This window comes from Lissotriton helveticus, chromosome 12 (genome assembly GCF_964261635.1).
Source record: "Lissotriton helveticus chromosome 12, aLisHel1.1, whole genome shotgun sequence".
NCBI lineage: Eukaryota > Metazoa > Chordata > Amphibia > Caudata > Salamandridae > Lissotriton > Lissotriton helveticus.
Window position 1 is genome coordinate 801,825,057 of NC_136073.1, and position 26,147 is coordinate 801,851,203.

The window sequence follows — 26,147 nt, forward strand, 5'->3', positions numbered from 1 at the left end:
TAGTATTTCAGGAGGATTTATTCAGGTTGGTTACAGCATAGTAGTACAGTAGATATTAGCACCACCAGGAGCACCCAGCTAGGCGCTCAGCCCTTCTCCAACTGTGAGATCCCAATCCCAACATTCCATCTTTCATCACTCAGGCAGGGTTCCACTGAAACAGCATAACTAATAGCAACCCAGGATACTACAGACTTCAGGGTTATCCACAGAACAGCGAGGGAAGCAGAGCAGCTGGTGACGTCAGTGAGGATGGGCGAGTAAGGTGTCTGAGGCTCTTCTTCCTCTCGCTTGAGGGGCCCGCTTCAGAATGGGTAGCGCCTGGGCCAGTGCCTTCCTGAAGGTGCACCCCTCACCACTCGAGGAGCCCAGCCTCGTCCTCCAGGGACCTCTGATCCGCTCACATTTCCGGGAAGCTGGCCAGGTTGGCGATCCCACAGGCGTTCCCTTTGTTTCGAGCCATCAGGACGTAGCCCTTGTTGCCCCAGGATTCTCCCCAGCTGGAAAAAAGAGAAGGGGCATATCAAGTACTGGAGTTTGAGTGGACATTTCTCTGCTGCAGGTCACATGGTACTGCCTGGCACATCCCATCTCGGTGACACGTACATCTGTCTTCACTACAGACTACAACCACCCAGCAAGCCTCAGCCTGCCCACGACTGGCACGAAGAACATAACCCGGCTGTATGAGGCCCTTAGGGTGGGCACAGATAAGGCCCCGCTCTCTGAGGGCAGCTTTGACATCCTGTCTTTTTTTAGGTCTTGGTTTTGACAGCACAGCTATAGTGTCAATATCGGCAACATTCATCCGTTCTCATACAGCAACATACATAAATAAACTACACAACACCTTCTTAGTGGAGAAAACCTGTGGCACTAAGGCGGCCGCCCTGTTGGAGGGTCCCCTACGGGGCCCACAAGGCAGCCTTGGCATTACTAACAATATCACCAGAGAGCGAGAGAGAGAGTGTGTGTGTGTGTGTGTGTGTGTGCGTGCGTGCGTGTGTGTGTTGTGTTCGTCCCTTTCACCCACTTGCTTCAGACTTAGTACAATCGCGCCTAGTGTATGCACAGTGATGCTCATCTCATAATGACTGCTATTGGCTGTTAGGGTGTATCCTTGCAGCTCCACTTGAGTGCTTGCACTGAAATGCCTGTGGGACTACTTCATGACTCGCTCTAATGTGTTAACGCTGCATGGGTTATTAAACCCAGGGGCGTAGCTTGGCCAGTAAGCTTCGGAGGGGTTGGGGTGAGGGAAGTCGTGAGCTTCAGATTTCCCTACAATCACATATTTTGTTGACATACATTATCTGAGAAGCAGGACATGAAGGGGGCTTAAAGGGCAGTGGAAAGGGAGAGCAGTGCGGATTGTTAGCGGTACTTAAAATATTTGGTAAAATAACCAATATTTTTTCAGAACTTCAAAACTCAAGAAAGTTTGTGTGTTTTAGTCTGTGTGCGCATGTAAAAATCCTAGGTGAAATCTGACACCTCACCATACACGACTCAAAGCGCCTGTTCCCAACCAACTAATTACTACAGAATACATTTATTAGGGGGGTGTAATGTCCCAAACACCCCCCTGAAGCTAAGTCCCTAATTAAACCAAGATCTATTGGCTTTTCCAACGTGTGTTACGTGTAAGAGGCACAGCCACTAGGAGTCTGTGTATTGCTGTGATGTGATCAAAACGGGGCAGGGGTGCCAACACATATCATTGGATTCTTCCTCAGCATTGTAAGCCTTGTGTGCAGGAGTGCTGTGTGCAGGGTAGTGGATCCACACAGCTGCGTCATTTACTGCTAAAATCACAGGGCACAGAATTGAATCTCGGTTTACTAAGTAATAACCAATCAAGAACCAAAAACAGGATTCAAACTTTTAAGTAATAATCAAAGAAAATGAAAGAGAATAAAGGACAAAGAACATGAATCAAATAACACATCAAAATCAAATCAATCAAAGTCTGTATTTAGCGATAAATCCACAAATTCTTTTACATTTTATGGTGTCGAGATGACATTAGAAGGCTGTCAAAGTTCATGAACATACAATTTGTTCCAACGGCGCAAGTGATATAGTGAAAAAAAGTGAGAAAAAAAGTGCTAAATGTTAACAAGATATATACAGTGCTGTATTAATTGTTAGAACTGGTCATTCAAAGGCCATCCTTCCCTAGGTACATAAAGCTCCGAGCCGCTTGGGATTTAAAATTTCTATTTCAGGTGCGGCAGAGAGAGGAAGGTCAGGATTATCACAAGCACGTCGACATTTCGACCCAATAAGGTGCGTGATTGAGTGAAAGGCACGGAGGGTCTTCTTCAGGACAAGGCGATACAAGGGACAGAACTATGCTGCCCCATTGATGCGATTTATTACCATCAAGAACCTTTCTTTGAGTTCAACCCATGGTGGGCCAACTCCCGAAGACCTTTCTTTCATGAATTTCGGTAGGTCCACAGTTATTTCACCATACTGCTCCTTTCCCCAGATCAAACACACCATTCAAAATCCCTCAAATTTGTAATTATGCAGGCTGTCCCTTGTATCGCCTTGTCCTGAGGATGCTTACAGTGGACTAGGAGAGGATCAGGACATGGGTTGACTGATAGTTCTCACAATGTTATCTGCCAATAAACTCTTATTTCCTTAAAAGTCATTGTGTGTGTAATAAGCATAGTCCCCAAGGCATACCTGTTCTTGACAATCCAGTGCTTTGTACCCTTCTGCGTTCCGTAGCCAACCACGAGCACCGCATGGTTAATTCCTTCGGGGTTGCAGCTGCTATCGTAATACACACCTGGATGGGCAGAGATGCAAAATGTAAGGAGATCTTGCACACATTGTGGGTTTATGACATAAGGCAAAGTTTCTTGTATTAGCTCTGAATGTTCCATCAATCTATCCTAAACAAGTAGCAGGTCAAGTTTCATTACAATACTGAGGGCCTCATTTACGAGGCCCCTTGTGCGCCGCCGGAACATGCTCCGGTGGCTCAGCAGCCTGCTCCATATTTACCAGGCTGCACTAAGACACTTTATTTAGCTTAATGCTGCTTCGTAAATATTGTTCCCTTTAACAAAGTTTTCTGAGTTAAAGGGGGGTGCAATGGGTGTTGCTGAGGGTGTTCCCAGCAACATCCATGGCTTTTTGACACTGCCCTGATTTACGAGACATCGTAATTCTGAGGCAATGCCAAAAACTCACGCCTCCCCAGGGGAGGTGTAAGGATGGCACAACGAGGAGCAATATCTTTATTTCTCCATGTTTTTCCTTTTCTATGTGTGCTGCAGAATTCAGCACACATAGAAAGAAGAAAAAGCCCTGTGATTGTTTTTGTGCAGGAAGGTTTGCTTCCCACACAAAAATATTCATCCCTGCAACACGGGCACCTTTGCACCATGGTGCATAGGTGTTTGAGTTGGCGCACAGCAGCCCGTTGTGCGCCAACGCAGGGGAAAAAGACAGCACTGTGCCATATGATATAGATTTGTTGCATTCCTGCTCTTTTCTTTTGCGGTAGGGCAGCGCCGTAGGAAGGCCTGCAGTGCTGCCGTACGGCAAAACCTCGTAAATGAGGCCTGAATCTTAAAGCTCCTAATAAGAATGCAGCACCGTGGTCCAACAAGAAGGGTTCCAAACCCATTACACCCCTGCTTGCCTCCTTCGCTCAGCTTAGGCTCAGCAGCTGATTCTGCCCACAATCTGCAGGTCTTAAATTACCGTTATTATCTGGATCTATTTTCTTACCAGCCTCCACTGCTAGTGCAATCTCATTATAATAGATTTTTCAACCTGAAGCTTCCTCTCCTCTTGAATTTCCTCCTAGGGCAAGACTGGATCCGGAAAAGTTTAAATCACCCTCTCGCGCCTACCCTCCAAATTAGTGCATTTTTTCTTATGCTCTTCGACAGGCATCCCAAGTGGCTCGCTTTCATTTTTCTACAAATGTTTTTTTTTTGTCAGTGTGTTCCATGTGTCTAGGAGTGGCCACAAACTGGATTATCTGCCAACGAAAAGCAGCCATTCTCCGGTATCCCACCCAGTCACAGAGTGCTGGGAAGTTGATATGCTGGAGGAGACCTAGGTGGTTAGGAAGTTGGACCTCGTTAGGACCATAAGCAGCTAAAATACGGTGTGCTTTCAAGCTCTTGTATAATCTGAGATTTCTGAAAAGTTGAGTCTTTTACAATGATCTGCCAATTAAAAATCTCTTCCCCTTGCGAATGGATAGGAGATTGAGTTTGGCGGATCTTAGACTTCAGGAAGATCTGCAGGGTTAGTAAACTTCAAACAGGTATCGTAGAGTATGGACATGTCGTTATTTGTAAACGAGAAGTCTTGAACTGTGCTCTTTCTTTAACCAGCAACCGCTGCACGGCTTTCATTGCAGGTGAGGTGTAATGTGAGCATGGCAATGTACACTAAAATGAGATGAGCTATATGGTTTGGTGCTCTCTGAAATTAAAGCGTGTGTTAGTTGGTCTGCCTTTAATAGTAGGAATTACAGTAGTCCGGGTGGGATGTTACAACTGCAAGGATCAGGACCCTTTTGTGAGATGCCTGAAGTAAGGGAGGATCCTGCATAGTAGATGTAGAGGGTGGAAAGCAACCTTTGGTAAATGTATTAATGCTAGCCATAATGGAGACCTGAGAAGTCACACTGGTCAACTAAGTTGCAAGTCTGAGCAGGCACGCGAGATTGGCTTAGTGGATGGGTAAGTCAGAAAGGGGAAAAATCGGATTAACCGAACACATTCACTATAATTTCTGTTCAATCACCATCCAGTATTGTATGTGTTGAAGGCAGGCTTATACTCAATTGAAATTAAAATAGCTTTCATCAAGATTGAGATAAACCTGGGAGCCAACGCCATATGTGTGGTAATTGATGTTTGCACTGCTGCAGTGAGCGGTGTCCTATAGCTAGAGTTATTAAAAAGAACTGGTGTGAGGCCAGAACTTGCAGCATTCTCCATTCGATGATAGTGGAGTTAGAGAGGAATGTTCCAGCTGTCTTGCAATGGTCAATGCGATCAACGGCTGCTGCGATGCTGGGCCCATCAGGTGGATTTAGGGTTGTGCAAGGTATGTTGTAATGCATAGAACACATAACAGCACAAAAGTCTCATATTTGTTTTATCCATATATGAAATGATGCCATGTGCAGGGTTTAATCTAGAGCAAAGTCAAGCAGGACACGCCTATCAAGGTTCCATCACTTAGATGCTGGCATAATGCCCCAAGTATAGATCTGCCCCAACCAAATATAGTACAGCGCCCTATGTATGTTTCTAGCCAGTGTCCAGGCAAGCTTGATAACCAGTGCATGCTTCTACTTAGGGTCCATCATGAAGGCTCATCCAGAGGCCTGTCAAGCAAGTGGTCTTCAGACCCCATAATTTAAGTTTAGCGACAGTGTCTCAGAACAATGCCGCACCCTGCAATACACCTGAAGCACTGCTGCATGTGTTACCTTTGCTGTAGAAGTGAAAAGAAGGAAGACTTGCGTCGATGCTGACAGCCACAGGGCCCACTTTAGCAACAGCTTTTTTTAAGGCCTTCTCGCTGCCTTGGGGTATCTCCTTGAATCCTGCGCAGCCGGCAGCTTTACCACTTGGGTTATAAAGGCAATTTTCATCCTTCAAAGAAAAGAGAGACAGAGAAAAGAGTAGTGGCCAGTAAAGGAATGCCAGTCTTTGTTATATAAGATCACCCCATCCCTCGACATCTCAAGACCTTCAGATTCCTGACCTCCGTTGACTATTCTAGCCGACGCACTACAACATTAATAAACCACATTGCCCCAAGACTGTCCAAACTCAGGAAATCTTGTGGAGCTACCAGCGTGGGCCACCCCAAGGCTGTCCAGACTTTGACATTTGAAGATCGTCACAACGCTGAAAACTGCTACACTCCATCGACATCCAGTGACATTTCTCTTCCTGACCGTTCCAAGACTGTTCTATCCCTGGGCATTACAAGACGGTCATTGCCCTGGATATCCAGAGACAATCCCAATCTTGGATACCTTGAAGCCCTTTACAGTGAGACAATGAGACGACGCCAGTAATAGACACTTCATTAGAACGATCGCATCCATGGGATTCATGAGACGCTTAATGAGACCATTCCAGATTTCAACATCCTTACAAGGTCTAATTAGTATGACTTCCTCTGCCAATATATGCCAGAAAATACTGAATAACCAGACAGTCACACATCTGTCCAACCAGGGACAATCAAAGCCTTAGGTATGCTGAGATATTGATCTTAGAAAACATAAATTGTGCGCTAGTCATCTCAACACGGTCCCAGTCCTGGAAATGCTTAGACAATAATATTACGTCGTAAGACATTCCCAGCTGTCCAGTGTTTCGATAATGCCTTTGTTGGAGCTGGTCATAGGAGCTGGATATCTTCAACTGCTCTAGCCTTAAACCCCAGAGATGATCCTAGTCCCCAGGCATCTTATGGCCATCCTAGCACTGACATGTTATGAGGACACCAGTCACGAACATCTCCAGATGACCGCAGTCCTTGACATCCTGACGTTTTCTAAGTCTCAGACGACCCAAGGTATTAGGAACTCTGGTTTTATTAGACAATCCCAGCTTTGGTTATCAAATACCAGACCCAGTTTGCTCATACCATAATAACAATGGGTCCAGAAGTGCAATGATCCTATTGCTGGATTTACAGGATGGTACCGGTCCTGGGAATAACAAGATAGCCCTACCTATGAACATTGGGGAAATCCCTGGCTTGGGGCTTCCAAGTCAGTTGTATCCCTGGAAATTGATATGATCTCAGTTCTGAACATCCTGAGTCAACAGCCTTGTACATCATTTCGTAACACCCTAACAACTACCGGGCCTGTGACACGTAAGATTATTTCCTGAATGGACACAGAGATAATTCCAGCCACGGACAGCATAGAGATCTTGACACCGAAATTATCCCAAGCCTAAACATAACACTGTCAAAACCCTGCAACCTGGAGTGATCGAAGCTCTTTCTACAGATCCAACCCCAGCCCTGAACATTCAGAGACAATCCCATTCCTACATATCCTGAGACGATCCCATCTCAAGACATTAAGATATTGTCTGTCTGACCATCCCCAGGCAAGCTCAGCACCAGAAATGAAGGGTGACATGGACATCCGCGGGTTCTGTCATTTATATACCTGTGAGCATTCTGTGATTGTTCATCCCATAGACAGTAAGACATTTAGATCCACGCCCACTGGGACAATACAGGTATTTAACATTCATAGGCATGCTCAATCTGCGTGCTCTGGGAAGATACTTACTCTGCACCCTGGCATGAATCTAGAACTAGATATCCAAAGACTGTTCTAAATCTGAGTGTCATGAAATAACCCCTGACAAGATCCAAGCTAAAAATGATTCCAGTCCAGTACATTCCAACGTGATCCCAAACCAGATCATAAAAAGCCGATACTTATCATGGATGTTGAGACAATTCTAGCTTTTAACATCTAAAACCGTCCCAGCCCTGGATTACCTGGGGCAATTCCAGCCCTACACATTAAGACAATCCTGGGAACCATGTGAGGATCTGAGGTGGAATGTCTCACAAGGATCTGAGCCCTGGACATACTTAGTAGTTCACCGACCTAGACATCTCAAGATGGTTTAATGCAAGGATATCCTGAGATGGGTGCAGCCCTGTTTATGAAGAGGCGAGCACAGCCCCAAACAGTGCAAGAGATCTGAAACTCTGACACCCTGAGACAATCCCAGACCTAGACATTTGTGAAAATCAGAATCCCAGACACCGAAACGATTTCAAGCTTGGAGCCCTTTGGCAGTTTCAACCTTGGTTATCCTAAAATGATCCATACACTGTTCACTTTGATAATAATAATCCTGAACAATTAGACACTACACCACCTCTGGACATTGAGCTATCCCCACCTGAGGCACTGAGACTGTGCCAAACCTGAACACTGAATGACCCCAGCCCTGGACAATCCAGTTTGAGATGATCCGAATTCTGTCTACTTGGGCTCATTCCACTTCGGTTTTCCATATAGCCTCCACCGCCTAATCTTCTACTGCAGCTTCCACTCACCAGTCCCACCTCCCCGTCTTCTCGCCTGAGGAACAAAAGCTACCACAAAAATGAAGACATAGAATTCTTATCCTAGGTCTATCACTATACTGCTGAAGTTTTGAGTCCTTAGTTGAGGCCCTATTTGTACTTCCAAACTCTTGCATTTTATTAACCGTCCACATTATAAGAATCCCAGTCCAGTGTAGTCACACAGAGCGTCATGGCTGATGCTAGCCCTTGACACCAGAAAGTTCAGTTATGATTAGAAGTCCTGTGGGAGGTCAAGACTCTTACCTGGCCGATGTATGGGTATGAAACCTCCGAATCGATCCCCTGGTTGTCCCGCACATATCCAAAAGCATTAGTCATGTAGCCTCCATCACAGCCATAGTTGTCTTTATCACAGTCTACCAGATTCTGGGGGCTGAGGGACACCAACTTCCCAGTTTTCTTCATGAGTTGTCCTTCCAGAGCACCGACAGAGCTGAACGCCCAGCAGGAGCCGCAGTGACCCTGGAATACATGAATGATTGAGTGTCACCTGAAAGCTGTCGCGTCTTGCTCAAATATCCGTCTGAAGCTTGTTCTAGGACTCTGGTCCTATCACCTCACTCCTGAAATGTCCCAGAAACTCATTCGAATCCTCAACAGCTGAGGTATCAATTCCTGCCATTAATGTTTCATTCTTTTATTGAGGACCTCGGGCAGCTAATCGCTGTTATCTACCACTCGACGCCCAGGGGCATTGATCCCGTTTGGCTATTCTTTAGATGCCAAGCATTTCTTTCAGGACCTTGACTCCTCCATGGCTAGATTAACCTGGCATCAAGGTCATTTGTCTTTTTCACTGTAGTCCAGAGTGCTAATGGTCATCAAATTCTAATGTGTCATCTATAATGTATATGTTTGAATTGCCAAGACATTTACTGTCTATTGACAGGTCTTCCTGCATGTTGATTCCTTACTAATATTTTTTTTAACTGACCTTTTCGCTGCAGCCTCCGATGTTGACCGCCACCTCGTAGCTCCCCCAGCAGTCTCTGGGAAGGCAGAGGCTGCCCAGCCAATCCTGGCGTTGCTCTCTTGCTGGGAGAACAGCGCCAGGATTTGTCTGAGCAGCCTACTCTGCCGCTCAGACACTGTTGTGTAGCCGGCTGCTTTTCTCCAACCCAGCTGTGAACACAGCTGGGTTGGAGAAATAGAAGTGCACATATATGTTTGGCCGGCCAAACGTACATGGGGACGTCTAAGTGTCCACCACCTGCCTGTCATGACCAGGCCCCGCCCCACCCTGCCTGCATGTTAGAGCCAGTCACAGAAAAATAAAATGATATTGTTTCGTTATCATTTTATTTTTCTGTGAATGACCGACGAGTTTACAGATTCCCAACGGGGTTACAAATGACCTGCCTCATCAATATTCATGAGGCAGGTCGCAATTTGCGACCAACTGGGAATCGACAATTACACAGGGATGGTGGCCTGCTAAGGACATCAGACCACGTTGTCTGTATTTGCTTTTTAAATCAAGCAATGTTTTTTTTTTTACAAATGCAGCTCATTTTCCTTAAAAGGAAAGCGGTATGCGCTTAAAAGAAAACAATGAAAAGTTTTCTTTTCATTTTTTAAGGGTAGGCAGTGGTCCGTGAGACCACTGCTGCTCTGAAAAAATGTTGGCGACCCCATTCACAAAGGGGAAGGTATCCCTAAGGGACCACCTCCTGTTTGCGAACGGCTTATCACCAACATGAAGCTTGTGGCCACTGCAATTGTTTTGGACTGCATTTGCGTCGCAAAACAATCATACATCCCCCTGCAACACGCTATTAGGACGGGACGCCCTTGTCATACCCTTTACTAATAGTGACTCTCAAACCCGATTTTGCTAGTTGGTAATAGGTTACCGACTCGCAAAAAAGGGTTTGTACATGATACAACCTTTTTTAGCAGTCGCAAATGGCACAATTTCTAGTTTGAGACTTCTAAAAACAGTCATACACCTGGCCCTATATTTATTTTTAAGTAATGTCTATCTTGAAAACAGCAAAGGATAGCATAATTTCTGTATATCACAGTGCCAGTCTCCACACTGTAGTTCAGCTGTACTTTCCATTGAAAAATAATTTCTTGTCCTTTAGTTTGACCACCCCTTGCCCCTTCCCCCCCCCCCCTGCCCCAGCATGCTAAATGTTATGCAGTTCTGTGATGCTAGGTAATAAAAGTTAAGGAAGGCTTTAAAAATATATGTTTACCCATTTTGTCTTCAATAGGACATTTTGCTCATGTCTAGAGCCAAAACCACTCAACAGATTTACACCAACCTTAGCAAGAGAGTAGACCTTAATTCAGAAAGTAGGCTTTTGTTTGATGGAAATAAATGCAGTCGTTTTTGAGATATTAGCAATTTGAATAAGGTGAGGATGGGCTTGGAAGGAATAACATTTTTGTATACCTTATCAGATGAAGTGCCATTTTTTGATTTGTTTATATCGTGGACAACCTTTGACAAATATGACACTTAGAATGTTGAGATTACTCTTGGTACTTTAAAATCCCTGCAGATCCATAAATGGATGATCCGGTTAAAAATGGGGAGCCAAAAAGTGTTCATTTGCTAATACATTTGGCAGTGTGTGGTGAATGGGCACACAATTTGGCAGAGGCAAGGAAGGAATAGCATTGCATTAATATGTCAGGTTTAGTTCCAAATTATCAAAGGTTGGCAAAGTTAAACTGAGGTGTTAATAAAAACGCCATACGCTTATAACTTTGAAACTGTTAGATGAATATGCTTCAAACGGGGCAAGCAGTTATCAAGTTACACCCAGTGAAGCTATTTGGGATTTCGTGCAGTTTCAGTGGGCTGGGGGGGGGGTGAAGTGATGTAAGGGGTCAAAACATTTTTGATTTACTAGTAACTTTTGCAAGTATAATGTCCCAAATTTGGCTGAGACTTAGCATGTTTACTCTTCTCTTAGTTTTTTCAATTTCATGCAGGTCCACCAAAGTGGGTTCAATTTCAAAGGGGCTCACAGAAGTATTGTAGCACCGTTTATATCACATCAGCAGTCGCCACTGTGTAATTATGGTTCCGTCAACTTTACATTGAAAAGGCATTTTTGAATTGTCTATAACTTTTGACCCGTGGATGTGTTTGCGCCAATTTTGGAAATCACTTTTCTTAGTCAGCTGAAGTCTGGCATGCAAATTTTCGTGCAAATCCATGCAGGGGGGAAACAAATGTTTTCCAGTTGGATCTCCTCCAGAACATTTGCTTGAGCAAACAGCCAAAACCTTTGAATTTATTTACACCAAACTGGACATGAAAGTAGAATTTTCCTCAGAAATAATGATTTTGTTAGTTTACGTTCAGCAGTGTTTTTAGATATAGGCCTTTAAAATTGTTGTTTTGTGGGCTTTAAAGAGTTAACCCTTTTGTGTGTATGTGCCATTTAAAATCACGAACAATAAATTATGACTCCTGTCAATCACATTTTGATATTTTTGAGAAATGCGATTGGCTTGAGAAGAGCTCTGAATTTTTTGTCTAGCTATATTGAAAATCAATATTCTGTTCCAATTCACAAATTTTCCACAACTTGGAGAGCCATCCTCGTAGGTGGCGCACACATGGGAGTGCTGAGGGGTCCCGAGAGGCATGGAAAACTCAAGTTACCCACCTGGAACAAACATGGAAACTGGCATGCGATTTATTAATCAAAAAGCATTCGCAATCCTGGAAGCTGCCAGATTGGACCATCGAATATTTTGCAACTCAATTTGAATTTGCAACATTTGTGAATCGCTACTTTTATGCACTGGGAAAAAATCCACAGGCAAAGTAAGGCACTGTAACGAGTGTCTTATCCTAGGGCAGAGGTAACAGCGACATAGAGGCAGGTAAAAAAGGTTAACACCAGAACCTGGGCTTCTATGGGAATTAACAAGGGCATATTATCAAGCCCATTATCGCCGCTTTAGCGGCAGTTTCCTGCCGATAAAAGCGGCGATAATGTATCGCCCTTTCTTGATAATATGGCCCAAGGTTCCTATCAGAGGGTTATGTGTAAGACCTCCCGACCTTGGCCAAACCCTAGATGAGGTCGTCGGCACTATCCTCCACATAAGATATACACAGAAGTGAAGAGATGCACATGCAGACATGCCTAATATTGTCCCACCATACCTGGTCATGGACCGGTGTCACATAACCCTTCTTCCTGTAGTCTATGTAATCGGGAACGCGACCTTCCCGGTCAGGGATCCAGGTGTTGTTACTCTGTCGTTCCGCTGGCACCCGCAGACCTGTCATTTTTGCCACAATTTCTTCACTGGTCTGGACCAAAAAAATGAGACATTCAGAGAGCCAAAAGCATCTGTATGAACGGCAGTCCTGAAACTCTGACTGTCAGTGCAAGTGTTCTGCCCTGTGTGCTGAGGCCATATATGCATAAAGTCAGGGCTTTGGGATGCTACAGTATGCCTGAAGATCTGACTTAGGGCATAGATGAATCTCGGAATTGTTTTTAAAGTGTTGCAGATTGGGGGCTATTCCCATCTGTATAATAATCTAAGGGAGCTGAGTTAATCTTTTTAATGATCCAGCATGGTCACACTCAGCATCTGCATACAGGCCAGTGTTGGGTCCACTACATTTAAAAATGGCCTTACCTCAGGGCCACAGGGAACTTCATAAAGACCCATCCTGTGGCTAAAGACATCAGTATAATGACCCACCTTGGGGGCTACAGTATTCAAAGCTCAAGACTGGGACATCAAACATCTCAGTACTGCCCCAGCCAGGTTGTGGTTGGTAACTGAATAAGAGATGAGTCAGGTGGTCACTAGCTTAACTATGATGGTGGGAAGTATCTGTATAAAGGCTGAACCCCATGGTCATTAGCATCAATATAAAGACCCAATCTGGAGTATAGGGAACATCTATATAGTGACTGAGCCTGACGGTCAGTGGCATCAGTATAGCAGTCAGTCTGGGATAGGAAGGAACATTTGTATGACGAAGAGCCAGATGGTCATTGGCATTAATATAATAGCTGAGTCTGTGGGCAAGAGGCGCATCTGTATAAAGGCCGAGTCCGATGGTCATTGGCCTCAGTTTAATGACCCACTCCTTGAGTTTTGAAAAGCTCTATAATGACTTAGTCCAGAGGTACCACGCATCTGCGCAAAGGCAAAGCCCGCTTGTACATTGAGGAGTGAGCATGCAAGAGATGGACACCTACCATGTCTCCTAGGTGATTCATGGCCAATTCATAGGTATGCACACCCAAGTTGTACTCCAAATTATGGCCATTGATGTACTTCAGGTTCTTCTCCCAGGTAAGTCGTCGCAGGAGCTCATCCACCTAAGCGAGGGGACAAAATAGTACGAATGAAGGGTAGGCACAAGTGGGGAAACTCAAAAGGAACAAAGGAGAGGTAAGTGCCATTGGATTACAACAGGGGCGTTAAAAAGGTAGACAAAAGGCCGATGTGGAAGAAGCAGAGGAAATAAGAACAAAAATGGGGAGATAATGCGAGAACATATGGATGGCTAAGTATGAGAGGAAAGATGGAAGGGGAAGGCTGATAGGCTTGGAGAGGTGACTACTTGGGAAAAAGTAGCAACATAAATGTAAGAAACGAAGAAAAATGGAGACACATGATAGAAGAAAAAATGAGAAGAAAAGGGGAAGATGTATGTATGAGAGGTGAAAGAAGTGAGGAAATAATGAGAAGTTAGATGATTAGAGCATAAATGGGGAGAAAGGATTCAGGGTGATCTCACTGGCAACTTACCATGATCCAGAAAGACCCACAGTTCTGGAAAAGACTAACGATTACAATAAAGACTTAGCATAGCTAGAAGGAAGAGCTAACCATAATATTAGTACATGATCAAAAGATCCCGAGAGGACACGTCTCTCCTGAGAAAGGAGCTCCTTAGCCTGAGAACTTCAGTGACACATTCAAAGCAAGTCACAGATTTCGCCCAGCAAATCCTACCTGTCTAAGACTGTCTTTAAATGTAAGTGGACATGTTAGTGTGACGAATACAAAAGTATAGGAAGCACCAATGCTAATGGTCCACCTCACCAATGGACAATGGGACATAGTAGAGCTCAAAAAAGATATTTTACAACTGACGCTGAAGCTGGTCTGCTGCACCATTTTCAACCTCTGTGCAACATCTGGTACCTTTCCTCATTCCTACTCGGGCCCTCCTTCCCTGCTAGAAGCCTTTTTATTGACTAAGCGTTGGTCACCTCAGTGGCGCATCCACTCAAATACATCCACACCTGCATACATATTAAATGGAATCAAAATCACATCATGGGGAAAGATGACTTGATTTATAAGAATCACTGGGAGCTGTGAAATCAGCATCTGTAAAGACATCAGCAGAATGAAAGAACGTGCAACAACCTTCAGCGCAAGCATTTGTGATCATCATAATCTTCAGCAGATCTGTAACAGGATCCATCCAGCCACTCTCCAATTTATTCCATCACTGAATTATCTATCAGTCGACTCCTACCTTACAGACCACAATCCAGCATGACTAACTTCTACATCATGGGAAACAAAATCAAATGCAATCTCAACAGACCATTTTTAATCTGGTCAGTGAAAACCCCAGTGCTGCAAAGGGGTCCAAAAGCCCTTGTGGTCCATACAAATTGTCGAATGTGCTATACCAATGCATAAAATAACTTAGAGTCGCACAACTTGACCACAGTCGCTTTCACCCCAGCCCAACCCAACCGATTTGAATTCATTTTTCACTTTGTACGGTACACATACCCAGTAAAACCTTGAACAACTTGAGGAGGAGGATGCGGAGGAACGAGCAGAGGCATTAAAACAGTGAACTAAAGAGGGAAGTAGAAGAAAGGACACGGTATGGAGACAAGAGGCACGAACCAGAGTTACGGAGTAGGAAGATCGAGTAAACGGAAGACTAAGAGGTAAAAATAGGATGTGGTTCTACATTCTAGATGTTACTGATTAGCGTGTCAATCAAAGGAGTCGCATTTTTAATCTCCTTGGAGCTTTTGGGGTCTCCTTTGCGGAAATACTGGGCCAACCTCTGCATTGTGTACCCAACCACTCCGAAGTGCTATCAATCAAAATACAGAGCTGACTTCTCAAAGTAACTGGGCTCAGAAAAGATATTCCATACTCCTCTCATACCAGAGAACTGGACACAACTGGCAGCTGTCCCCAGCAGGACTTGAAGTAACACTTAAAAGGGCCAGCCAATGTACAGTAAAACAACAGTTCTCTTTACCCAGTCTTGCATTTCTAATAGTCACCAAGAATAGAATGTAGCTGTGTTTGATGACGTCTGCATGCGTTTTGCTAAGTTTCGAGGCATCATTCACCAGAGGGCCTATTTAAAGGAGCGGTGCCAATGTCAACTCAGTTCTTTATTTAGTGTTAGGCCCTTAGGTTGCAGCAACAGCAGGTAGGTCCTGTCAGGGCTCCATCCTCCCTCCATCTGTATCTCCTGGCATCCACTGCAGATCACACGGCAGCATCCTATCACAACAGTCACTCTCAGCCATCCAGACACCGGGCGGACATACAGGGAATGGGAGCACACAGGATACTACACACCGCCCTTTCTCAAAAACAATAAAACAGAGAACAGCCATTCTCTTGCATATGAAGTAAAGGGACAGTCATTCACAGTCACTCAATCTCCAGTATCTATAGCCTACCTATTCACCCAAAAAGAACATGTTAAACTCTCCAATAGCCAGGCAGGCACACAAAGACAACAAGTAGCAGCCACAGAAGCTCTGCAATGGTTTAAGATGTGAGGCTCCCACACCTCAGGTCAACCAAAGAAACGAGCCAACCAGTTTGTGACTAGCATTTCACAAAGGGCTCTTTACAAGAAAGTCTTGGACCTGAGGCCCTATCACCACATATCTACACACTCACGATGACACCGTACAACATTTATGTATGTAGGACATGTAGTCAACAGGCGCCCAGTTACGTGACAGCCATGACACGGAACCCACTGGCTACCTTCGACAAATGGTTTCCCCCTCATCTCTATGTCTACACATTCAAGTCACAAAACAAAAATAGAGAGTTTAGCCATACATCACCTCAGATCAAAACTCCCTTGACCAGACTCCAACATAAAATCTGTCACCAAAACATCACTTGTGCTCAAACGTGCAGTCCAACACTCCAGCTCACCTACACATAGTCACACTAGCTGGCCAAACCAACGTGAACATGTGCTAGGCTAAAGAAAGCACTTATTCTGCATGTAGTGCTGCACTCCCTGGAGATTACGGGCCATATGTATGAAACAAAATTTCGTTCGCAAATGCCGAAATTCGCTGAATTTCGGCATTTCCGATCGCAATTCAGGCAAGTGGGAGGTAAAAGCCTCGCAAAATAAGGAATGGCAAAATAGCCATTTCCTATTTTGCGATTGCATTTAAGGAATCGCACATTGCGATTCCTTAAATGCAATGTAAGAGGCACAGAAAATGTGCAATTTGGCCATAAGGAATCGCAAATTACCACCACCTTCAAGTTGGTGGTAATTTGCGATTTCTTTGAAAAATGCACTATTTTGCATTTTTCAAAGTGCCATGTGGCACACATACATGCCCTTAGGGCATGTATGTGTGCCACATGCGCACACATGTACATTTTAGGGGTGCAACAGGGTGTCCTTTTGGCACCCTGGCACCCTTGATTTCGCATTCGCAATTTGCGATTCTCTAATTGAGAATTGCAAATTGCGAATATCTCCCCATTCATTCCGATGGGCCTCTAGGCCCATAGGAATGAATGGGGAGGTATTCCTTAATTGCGAAGCGCAATTTGCGATTCACAATTGAGGAATATGTAGGATTCGCAAAATTATTTGCTAATCCTACATACATAGCATTTTGCGATTCTCAAATAGCGATTCGCAAAAAAATCGCTATTTGAGAATTGCAAAATGACTTTTTGATACATATGGCCCTACATCAGAAAACTTAAACACATCTTCCGAACACAATGACACCCTCTACAGGATGTGTACTGAAAAATGATTGACACTACACAAGAATCAAACACTAGAGCTGTGCAGCAATACAACCTTTGAAACCATACCACATCAGCAGGTAAAGAGGTACTCGCCTACCACACATCAGAGCCACGTCAAACACTTATATTCAGACAGAACACTGACCAATTTCACTATGCACACACTGAATAAAACACATGAAAAACTAACACAAACATACTCTGCATCCAGTACAACATATATGTCAAATCTTTCCATTTTTGAAGAATGACGACTAAACCCAGAGCACACTCAGGCAAACATTTGGACTAACAACACCAGGTCAATATACATCCCCACCTTTTCACTCCACGAGTTACTTCCCCCTTGCAACCTCTCACAACATGGTACCCCCCTTCTCCCACATTGCACGCCTGGGTATTCCCCTAGAGTATTCACCAGCGCTGACTTCAAGTCTCAAACACCCACACCACCTGCCATCCAAAACAAACAAGATATTCACTTTTTGACCATTCTGCATTTATTTGTCTGTGTCTGGAACGCCCTCTGTCTTAAAACCTCTTAATAATTGAGATGTTGTTTTACCTCCTCTGTCTGTGCTTTCTGAACACCTCTCATGGATATTATTCTCCAGGCGTCCGTAGTCACCATGTTGGCTGTAAACTACTACCTTTCGGCTTACAGTAGATATCTTTCTTGGGCCTTGTAGGTCCTTATGTCGGATATTCCCTGCTCTGCCTGTTCTCCCTGCACCCATCTGATTGACCTCTTTCTTCCTGCCTCGTAGTTCTATGTGGAATATTCTGCATGGGGCTGCATTTTGGGCACATCGAGTTTTTTCTTTATTTCTTTGCCTGGTGGTGGTCTGTCTGTGACATGTTTCATTCAGTATCCGTATTCCTGCCTTCTCTCTTGGACCCCACCTTCACCTCAAATACTCTGTCCTCTCTGTTATTTTCTTGGACCAGTTTGCTTCTTGCTTTCTTTGGACCTCTCTGGTTTGGGCTATTCTGATCTCAAACCCAACTTCCGGTGGATCCATTCTAATTTATCCTCCTTTGACCTCCGTGGTCCTATAGGGTCTATTCTCTGGGCCACACCCACTTCACATGAGCCCATCATACTTTTCGTTTTTTTTACCTCTACGGCCTTGCTCAGGCTCTCCGCCCCACTTTCCATGATCTCCTTGTGGTTGGGCCTCGCGTTCCCTATAAGGGATACTTTGTTTTTGATCCTTGCTGCTCTTGTCCCTATGTCGATATCTTTTCTGCGCTTTACTAGTCCTTACATGGAATATTCGACTCTGTAATGGGGCTTCCTTTTATTTCTTCAGGGTTCAAGTTCATTGGACCTCACCTTTATGTAGGAGGGTTATACTTTACTCTCTGACCACTTTCAGTAGCCCTATCACTGGCCCGTACACAAGTACTAACCACGTCTCACGTGGGACATCAAGGCCCTCCTTCTTTTCATTGGTACATATGTTGTTGTTACACTCTAGCCACACTTTCCATGGGCTCAACAAGGTTCTTTCTATCCTCACTGCTCCTTATGAGGGTTATTCCAATCTAACTAACTGCACTCCTATTGACTCCTAACCCTTCTCTTTCTCTGGACCATAAACTACGGGGTGCTATGTTCCCTGACCTCCATTCCTATAGGATCACCATGGTTCCCTTCTGTGGACTTCACCACTCCACCCCTGAGCCAATCATGGCCCAACCCCATTTACCCTGGGCTGACAATGGATCTCCATCTTTGGACCTGTACATGAAACGCTTGGTTCCTAACTTTGCTCCCCGCGAGTCCATTATGAATGTCTATCTTTGACCGTCCCAGCCCATATTCAGAGTATAACGCTCCCTACCATAACTTTCCTCTGGCTCATCAACAATTCTTTCACTAGCCCCTATGTGGATTACATTGCTTTCTAGCCGTACTGCTCATTGGCCCATCGTGCGTGTCTCTTTCTGGACTTAACCAGCCCATAAGTTGATCATCTTGCTTCCTCACCTCACTTTATAGGTCCATCATAAAGGTCTCTCTTTGACCTTACAGGCCATATGTGGGTTATATTGCTTTCTAACAGCACTTCTCCTAGGGGTTTCATGACAGTCTGGATGTTCTGTGCTCCCTACACTCAGCCCCCACAGGCCAGTGCTGGTGGATATCCTGAGAACTCACTTGGTCCACGTTTGGGGCCCGCGGGTCGGGCGCTTACCTGGCTGTTGTACTGCTTCCGGTAAAACTTCTTCCAGTGTTCCCATTGGGAGTCCGGACTCTCGTCCTGATACAGGGAGCCAATGGCCGCAGGGAGCAGCAGGAGTAGGAGAGCAGCCCAGGACATTCTAGTGGATGGAAACAGAGCATCACATCTCGCCTTACAAAAAATCACAGCACAGTTCACGAGGCATCCCGGTATGAACCCACCTGTCACAAGCACAAGAGTCGCAGGTTTGCACCTTAAACTAAACCTGCCTACGTTGCATTCGTCTTCTACTGTAGCTCCATACCATAGCTCTGAGGCGCTAAGGGTAGTAGGCACACATGGTAATAGTCGCGTCTGCGGAGGACCAGGGGTACATACCCCATACTGTACTTGCCAGAGCAACAGAGACCATATAGTACCTGTGGCGTCTATTGGGATTTTATAGGATAAACACTTAAGTATACTTGTAGAGATGACAGAGGCTTCTTTCCAGAAACCCCATAGAGGACCTGTCATGGTTGAAGGTACCTCAGGTTCCCCGCCCCAAACTGTACCTGTCCAGCCTGCAGACATCTCAGTTTAACGACCCCATACTCTTCCACATAGGGAACCTGGGATTTCAGGCTGTAATCGAATAATATAGGTTACGACTGAAGATATTCAATCTATTAAACCCCAAAATGCATGTGTCAGGGCTGCAGAGATCTTAGGGTGTGTTCTCTGTACCGTGCCTGTCGAGGTGTCTCTATAGTGACCTGTCAAGGTTGCTGAGATCCCATGCCAAACCCCATTAAATACCTGACATGACTGCTGAAATTCAGGGTAAAACACCAAATTATAGCTATCAGATCCCAGGGCATGAACAGCGTTATAAATCCGATACTGTAGTCATCAGTCTGGCAGATCTCCATTTTTAAAGCCCAAACCATACCTGTTAGAGCTGCAGAAATCCATGCTTATAAACCCTATACTGTACCTGCCAGCGCTGCAGAGAAGTCTTGTTATAAATTCTACCTGTCGGCAAGTAATCCGGCGCTGTATCTATTGGCCCTGCAGTAGACATGGTATGTTGTAAACCCCGGACTGGATCTATCAGTGCAACAGAGATTTTAAGTTACAATCTCTAAGCTGGTCCTGTTTGCGGAGAAGCCATACTAGAAATCCCATATTCAACCTGCCAGTGCTGCAGAAATCTTGAGTTGTAAACTACGTATCTTACTTGTCAGTGCTGCAGCGACCAGAGTTTACAAACTCCAGCCTGTACCTGTCAGTGCTGCAGATAAGTCAATATGTAAATACCAATATGGACCTGTCATGCTGCAGATAAGTCAATATGTAAATACCAATATGGACCTGTCATGCTGCAGATAAGTCAATATGTAAATACCAATATGGACCTGTCATGCTGCAGATAAGTCAATATGTAAATACCAATATGGACCTGTCATGCTGCAGATAAGTCAATATGTAAATACCAATCTGGACCTGTCATGCTGCAGATAAGTCAATATGTAAATACCAATCTGGACCTGTCAGTGCTGAAGATAAGTCAATATGTAAATACCAATCTGGACCTGTCAGTGCTGAAGATAAGTCAATATGTAAATACCAATCTGGACCCGTCAGTGCTGAAGATAAGTCAATATGTAAATACCAATATGGACCTGTCATGCTGCAGATAAGTCAATATGTAAATACCAATATGGACCTGTCATGCTGCAGATAAGTCAATATGTAAATACCAATATGGACCTGTCATGCTGCAGATAAGTCAATATGTAAATACCAATAGGGACCTGTCATGCTGCAGATAAGTCAATATGTAAATACCAATATGGACCTGTCATGCTGCAGATAAGTCAATATGTAAATACCAATCTGGACCTGTCAGTGCTGAAGATAAGTCAATATGTAAATACCAATCTGGACCTGTCAGTGCGGCAGATAAGTCAATATGTAAATACCAATCTGGACCTGTCAGTGCGGCAGATAAGTCAATATGTAAATACCAATCTGGACCTGTCACTGCTGCAGATAAGTCAATATGTAAATACCAATCTGGACCTGTCAGTCCTGCAGATAAGTCAATATGTAAATGCCAATCTGGACCTGTCAGTGCTGCAGATAAGTCAATATGTAAATACCAATCTGGACCTGTCAGTGCTGCGGATAAGTCAATATGTAAATACCAATCTGGACCTATCAGTGCTGCAGATAAGTCAATATGTAAATACCAATCTGGACCTGTCAGTGCTGAAGATAAGTCAATATGTAAATACCAATATGGACCTGTCATGCTGCAGATAAGTCAATATGTAAATACCAATATGGACCTGTCATGCTGCAGATAAGTCAATATGTAAATACCAATATGGACCTGTCATGCTGCAGATAAGTCAATATGTAAATACCAATATGGACCTGTCATGCTGCAGATAAGTCAATATGTAAATACCAATCTGGACCTGTCAGTGCTGAAGATAAGTCAATATGTAAATACCAATCTGGACCTGTCAGTGCTGCAGATAAGTCATTATGTAAATACCAATCTGGACCTGTCAGTGCTGCAGATAAGTCAATATGTAAATACCAATCTGGACCTGTCAGTGCTGCAGATAAGTCAATATGTAAATACCAATCTGGACCTGTCAGTGCTGCAGATAAGTCAATATGTAAATGCCAATCTGGACCTGTCAGTGCTGCAGATAAGTCAATATGTAAATACCAATCTGGACCTGTCAGTGCTGCAGATAAGTCAATATGTGAATTCCAATCGGTACCTGTCAGTGCTGCAGATTCGTCATTATGAAAATATCAATCTGTACCTGTCGTGCGGCAGAGACCAGAAGACCTCCCTTGTTACGAATACCATGATGTACCTGTCAGTGCTGCAGAGACCAGAGGTTACAAACTCCAGCCTGTACCTGTCAGTGCTGCAGATAACTCAAAATGTAAATACCAATCTGTAGCTGTCAGTGTTGCAGATACATCATTATGTAAATACCAATGTGTACCTGTCAGTGCTACAGAGACCAGAGGTAACAAACTCCAGCCTGTACCTGACAGCGCTGCAGAGACCAGAGGTTACAAACTCCAGTCTGTACTTGTCAGTGCTGCAGATATGGCATGCTGTAAATACCAGCCTGTACCTGACAGTGCTCCAGATACCAGAAGACATCCCTTGTTACGAATACCAGCCTGTACCTGTCAGTGCTGCCGATACCAGAGTTTACAAACTCCAGCCTGTACCTGTCAGTGCTCCAGATACCAGAAGACATCCCTTGTTACGAATACCATGCTGTACCTGTCAGTGCTGCAGATACCAGAAGACATCCCTTGTTACGAATACCATGCTGTACCTGTCAGTGCTGCCGATACCAGAGTTTACAAACTCCAGCCTGTACCTGTCAGTGCTGCCGATACGTCACTGTGTACATCCCTTGCTGTGCCTGTCAGTGCTGAAGAGACTAAAGGTTACAGACTCTAGCCTGTACCTGACAGTGCTGCAGAGACCAGAGGTTACAAACTCCAGCCTGTACCTGTCAGTGCTGCAGATAACTCAAAATGTAAATACCAGCCTGTACCTGTCAGTGCTCCAGATACCAGAAGACATCCCTTGTTACGAATACCAGCCTGTACCTGTCAGTGCTGCCGATACCAGAGTTTACAAACTCCAGCCTGTACCTGTCAGTGCTCCAGATACCAGAAGACATCCCTTGTTACGAATACCATGCTGTACCCGTCAGTGCTGCAGATACCAGAAGACATCCCTTGTTACGAATACCATGCTGTATCTGTCAGTGCTGCCGATACCAGAGTTTACAAACTCCAGCCTGTACCTGTCAGTGCTGCCGATACGTCACTGTGTACATCCCTTGCTGTGTCTGTCAGTGCTGCAGAGACCAAAGGTTACAGACTCCAGCCTGGACCTGTCAGTGCTGCAGATAAGTCAATATGTAAATACCAATCTGGACCTGTCAGTGCTGCAGATAAGTCAATATGTAAATACCAATCTGAACCTATCAGTGCTGCAGATAAGTCAATATGTAAATACCAATCTGGACCTGTCAGTGCTGAAGATAAGTCAATATGTAAATACCAATATGGACCTGTCATGCTGCAGATAAGTCAATATGTAAATACCAATATGGACCTGTCATGCTGCAGATAAGTCAATATGTAAATACCAATATGGACCTGTCATGCTGCAGATAAGTCAATATGTAAATACCAATATGGACCTGTCATGCTGCAGATAAGTCAATATGTAAATACCAATCTGGACCTGTCAGTGCTGAAGATAAGTCAATATGTAAATACCAATCTGGACCTGTCAGTGCTGCAGATAAGTCATTATGTAAATACCAATCTGGACCTGTCAGTGCTGCAGATAAGTCAATATGTAAATACCAATCTGGACCTGTCAGTGCTGCAGATAAGTCAATATGTAAATACCAATCTGGACCTGTCAGTGCTGCAGATAAGTCAATATGTAAATGCCAATCTGGACCTGTCAGTGCTGCAGATAAGTCAATATGTAAATACCAATCTGGACCTGTCAGTGCTGCAGATAAGTCAATATGTAAATACCAATCTGGACCTATCAGTGCTGCAGATAAGTCAATATGTAAATACCAATCTGGACCTGTCAGTGCTGCAGATAAGTCAATATGTAAATACCAATCTGGACCTGTCAGTGCTGCAGATAAGTCAATATGTAAATACCAATCTGGACTTGTCAGTGCTGTAGATAAATCAATATGTGAATTCCAATCGGTACCTGTCAGTGCTGCAGATTCGTCATTATGAAAATATCAATCTGTACCTGTCGTGCGGCAGAGACCAGAAGACCTCCCTTGTTACGAATACCATGATGTACCTGTCAGTGCTGCAGAGACCAGAGGTTACAAACTCCAGCCTGTACCTGTCAGTGCTGCAGATAACTCAAAATGTAAATACCAATCTGTAGCTGTCAGTGTTGCAGATACATCATTATGTAAATACCAATGTGTACCTGTCAGTGCTACAGAGACCAGAGGTAACAAACTCCAGCCTGTACCTGACAGCGCTGCAGAGACCAGAGGTTACAAACTCCAGTCTGTACTTGTCAGTGCTGCAGATATGGCATGCTGTAAATACCAGCCTGTACCTGACAGTGCTCCAGATACCAGAAGACATCCCTTGTTACGAATACCAGCCTGTACCTGTCAGTGCTGCCGATACCAGAGTTTACAAACTCCAGCCTGTACCTGTCAGTGCTCCAGATACCAGAAGACATCCCTTGTTACGAATACCATGCTGTACCTGTCAGTGCTGCAGATACCAGAAGACATCCCTTGTTACGAATACCATGCTGTACCTGTCAGTGCTGCCGATACCAGAGTTTACAAACTCCAGCCTGTACCTGTCAGTGCTGCCGATACGTCACTGTGTACATCCCTTGCTGTGCCTGTCAGTGCTGAAGAGACTAAAGGTTACAGACTCTAGCCTGTACCTGACAGTGCTGCAGAGACCAGAGGTTACAAACTCCAGCCTGTACCTGTCAGTGCTGCAGATAACTCAAAATGTAAATACCAGCCTGTACCTGTCAGTGCTCCAGATACCAGAAGACATCCCTTGTTACGAATACCAGCCTGTACCTGTCAGTGCTGCCGATACCAGTTTACAAACTCCAGCCTGTACCTGTCAGTGCTCCAGATACCAGAAGACATCCCTTGTTACGAATACCATGCTGTACCCGTCAGTGCTGCAGATACCAGAAGACATCCCTTGTTACGAATACCATGCTGTATCTGTCAGTGCTGCCGATACCAGAGTTTACAAACTCCAGCCTGTACCTGTCAGTGCTGCCGATACGTCACTGTGTACATCCCTTGCTGTGTCTGTCAGTGCTGCAGAGACCAAAGGTTACAGACTCCAGCCTGTACCTGACAGTGCTGCAGAGACCAGAGGTTACAAACTCCAGCCTGTACCTGTCAGTGCTGCCGATACCAGAGTTTACAAACTCCAGCCTGTACCTGTCAGTGCTGCCGATACGTCACTGTGTACATCCCTTGCTGTGCCTGTCAGTGCTGCAGAGACCAAATGTTACAGACTCCAGCCTGTACCTGACAGTGCTGCAGAGACCAGAGGTTACAAACTCCAGCCTGTACCTGTCAGTGCTGCCGATACCAGAGTTTTCAAACTCCAGCCTGTACCTGTCAGCGCTGCAGATACCAGAAGACATCCCTTGTTAGGAATACCATGCTGTACCTGTCAGTGCTTCCGATACCAGAGTTTACAAACTCCAGCCTGTACCTGTCAGTGCTGCCGATACATCACTGTGTACATCCCTTGCTGTGCCTGTCAGTGTTGCAGAGACCAGAGGTTACAGACTCCAGCCTGTAGCTGTCAGTGCCACAGAGCTCTTTCGTTCTGAACCCCTTGCTGTGCCTGTCAGTGCTGCAGAGACCAGAAGTTACAGACTCCAGCCTGTAGCTGTCAGTGCCACAGAGCTCTATCGTTCTGAACCCCTTGCTGTGCCTGTCAGTGCTGCAGAGACCAGAAGTTACAGACTCCAGCCTGTAGCTGTCAGTGCCACAGAGGTCTATCGTTCTGAACCCCTTGCTGTGCCTGTCAGTGGTGCAGAGACCAGAAGTTACAGACTCCAGCCTGTAGCTGTCAGTGCCACATAGGTCTATCGTTCTGAACCCCTTGCTGTGCCTGTCAGTGCCGCAGGAATCTCAGGTTTTTCACCCCACACTGTACCTGTTGTAGAATGATGAATCCTCTGAAATCTGAAGGGCCTCCGACGCTGCAAAGAATAGG

The 26,147-nt window shown here is 44.8% G+C and overlaps 1 protein-coding gene across 1 annotated transcript; it reads right to left on the reverse strand.

Moving 5' to 3' along the window:
• On the reverse strand, positions 1–26,147 carry LOC144798359 (cathepsin K-like). Its single transcript, XM_078669194.1, has 8 exons — positions 26,088–26,147; positions 19,353–19,479; positions 13,329–13,451; positions 12,272–12,421; positions 8,380–8,598; positions 5,480–5,645; positions 2,698–2,803; positions 1–500 (listed from the first exon to the last, which is right to left on the reverse strand). Exons 2-8 carry the CDS (start codon positions 19,476–19,478, stop codon positions 401–403), a joined length of 990 nt encoding a protein of 329 aa, XP_078525320.1. The 5' UTR covers position 19,479; positions 26,088–26,147; the 3' UTR covers positions 1–400.

What these genes read in the sequence shown, in the direction of transcription:
- LOC144798359 (XM_078669194.1), bottom strand. Translation starts at nt 19,478, where the DNA reads ATGTCCTGGGCTGCTCTCCTACTCCTGCTGCTCCCTGCGGCCATTGGC. An exon ending in GGAAGCAGTACAACAGCCAG is followed by an intron (nt 13,452 to 19,352) that starts GTAAGCGCCCGA and finishes CCCCTCGCTTAG; the next exon opens with GTGGATGAGCTCCTGCGACG. An exon ending in TGAATCACCTAGGAGACATG is followed by an intron (nt 12,422 to 13,328) that starts GTAGGTGTCCAT and finishes TTTTTGGTCCAG; the next exon opens with ACCAGTGAAGAAATTGTGGC.